The sequence below is a fragment of the Mustela nigripes genome, chromosome 15, assembly GCF_022355385.1.
Source record: "Mustela nigripes isolate SB6536 chromosome 15, MUSNIG.SB6536, whole genome shotgun sequence".
NCBI classification, from domain to species: domain Eukaryota; kingdom Metazoa; phylum Chordata; class Mammalia; order Carnivora; family Mustelidae; genus Mustela; species Mustela nigripes.
In genome coordinates, this window is record NC_081571.1 from 55,978,198 (window position 1) to 55,980,792 (window position 2,595).

Genomic DNA, 2,595 nt, shown 5'->3' on the forward strand with positions numbered 1-2,595 from the left:
GCCTAACCAGAGTGAGAGCTAATTGTGTTTCTTTCTGCACCTTTCAGATCATGCATGATTTCAGTCTTGTTAAATGGCAGAGTTTTCCCTTTCTCATTTGTTCTGTTTTCAATTTTTTACTTCTTATTAAAGGATGGTGGTAAACCATCTCCACAAGAGATCAAAAGAGTATGTTATGCACCAAGCAGGCATTTTACCTAACCACCTTCAGCTGTCTTGTCTTTGTTTTTAACCATCAGCAGTTCAGAGAGTACCTTGATTATTACTATGAAATACTATACATCATTTTCTATTTGGGAGACTGATAGTGCAAATTAAAGTTCTTGCTACCCAACATTTATCCCCAGCAATAAATTACTTTTGAATAATAATAATAATAATAATAAAATACAGTTGTTCTGCTTCCCCCCCTACATGCAGACCCCTTTGAAACAAATGGAGGGCTTTAAACCTGTCTTCCTCTCTCCTGGGATTTAGCTGATTTTTGTCCCAGCCAAGTCCTGCTCCAACTGAAAGCAGAAACTTTCCAGTATTTCCAGAATGATTTCGTGGTCTTCAAGAGAGAAAGAAAGGGTACCTAGAAGAGCAAGATGGGTCTTGTTCTAGAGAGAAAATGGGGCACAGTACCTTTCCTAGGGTCTTCCACCCCAACAGTGTATTTGAATCAATAGGGGGAAAAGTCAGTAGGTAGTTTAAAATAAACCACACTCAGAAAAATAAATGAAAGGGCAAGGAGGTTCTATGGGCACGGGGGGGGGGGGGGTTTCAAAATAATCTGTTTTCTAGATCTTAGATATAAGCAAAAATGGAAGGGGAAAAACCTTGTTAAATTGTTTTATTATCTTAGAATAAAATATTTATTTCGGAGACCCTAAATTCTGCCTTTCAGTCAGCTCAGATTGTGTGTCTCTCTCTCCCTAAACATCCCCACCAGACATGACCAGACCACAGGAGTATAGGCCAGGTCACCCGAAAATGTGGGATTCCTGAATAGCCTCCCTCTCTTTGCTGTGCCCCCCCCCCTTTCTGGCAATGGAGAGCAGCTATAGGAGTCTCATTGGAATGGATAAAATAAATCAAAGAGGACACGGATGGGGTGGAAGTGAGACTTGGAGGGGGGCAGTAAACACAGAACAACTAGCTTTGCTACCCAGAATTTCACCTTCGGGTTTGTTTGGTTTGGGATTTTAACTCAGTTTATGTATGTAGGGTTGGGGTGGGTGGTAATAATAGTGGTGCTCTTTTTCTCTCTTCCTTAGGGAGCAATGAAGCTGCAGAACCTGGTTCCCCAGAGTTAAGTTTCTAAAACATTTTTTTTTTCTTTTTGTTGTTTTGTTTTAGTTTGTCTTTATTTGTCTGGTTTTTGGTGGTTGGTAGGTTTGTTTTTGTACATAGTCCCTTGGTCCCCAGGAGATTTTGACAAGTGTCTCTGGTCAAAAACAGTCCATTTCCCTAGACTTCCCGAGTCTCCCCCCACCCTAACCCCCAGAACCAATCTGCTCCTCAAAACCCCTCCTCCAATCTCTGCTTTCCTTTCCCTTGACTCCCGCTCGCCCAAATATTCCCTCTTTCTCTCCTGCCTGGCTCTCCCTCGTCCACACCCAGCACCGCAGTCCTCTTTTCTGGAGAGGGGAAAGGGCAGGGAGAGCAGAGAGGGGGGTAGAGAAGAGTGCGCTAGGAGGGACTCCCCAAATGCAAGCAAGATAACGGACACTCCAAATCTAGAGGAAAACAGGCTCGGGGAAAGGCCCCGAAAAGCCCCCTTCAGCTCCCCGCTCTGCCCCGCCCTGCACCTCCCACTCCCCATCAGTAAGTGGCGGAGAATTTCATCCGCTTCTGCTTCTGTCTCTGGTTGCAAAACCACACCCGCACCACGTTCTTTTTGAGGTCCAGTTTCTCGGCAATGGCGGCGATCTTCTCGGAGGAGGGCCGGGGTTGTACGGCGAAGTAGGCCTCGAGGGAGCGCTTCTCCGGCGCTGCGATGGAAGTCCGCTTGCGCTTCTTCTCGCCGCCGTTGAAGAGCTCGGGCTTGTTCATTTTCTCGCGCTGCGCGCCCTCGGCCTCCTCGAGCCACGCCTGCAGGATGGGCTTGAGCGCGATCATGTTGTTGTGCGAGAGCGTGAGCGACTCGAACCTGCAGATGGTGCTCTGGCTGAGCGAGCCCACGCCCGGGATCTTGAGGTTGGCCAGCGCCGAGCCCACGTCGGCCTGCGTCACGCCCAGCTTGATGCGCCTCTGCTTGAAACGCTCGGCAAACGCCTCGAGCTCGCGCGGGTCCGTGTCCGAGTCGCAGATGGACGCCAGGCCCGCCGCGCCCACCACGGCCGCAGCCGCTGAGGCCGCCGCCACCTGCCCCGCCGCCGCCGCCGCCGCCGCAGCCGCCGCGCCGTGGTGCGCCGCCGCCGCCACCAGCCCGGGGTGCGGCAGACCCGACGGCATGTTCATGGCGGCCGCCGCCGCCGGGTGCGACAGGTGGCCCAGGCCGTGCATGTGCGGATGCGGGTGCGCCGAGCCGCCTAGCAGCCCGCCGCCCGGGCCACCGCCGCCGCCCCCCGGGCCACCGCCGCCGCCGCCGCCCCCGGGGCCGCCAGCCTG

At 52.4% G+C, this 2,595-nt stretch overlaps 1 protein-coding gene across 2 annotated transcripts in view; it reads right to left on the reverse strand.

The window, feature by feature from the left end:
- Positions 1 to 1,806: 1,806 nt before the first annotated feature.
- POU4F1 (POU class 4 homeobox 1) overlaps positions 1,807 to 2,595 on the reverse strand; it is a 2,407-nt gene continuing 1,618 nt past the window's right edge. Inside the window, exon 3 of one of the 2 annotated variants that reach the window (XM_059377839.1) lies at positions 1,807 to 2,593. In XM_059377839.1, coding sequence (XP_059233822.1) covers positions 1,807 to 2,593 — 787 coding nt within the window. Of the gene's footprint in view, position 2,595 lies in introns of both variants that reach the window. The other variant, XM_059377838.1, reaches the window with a different exon arrangement.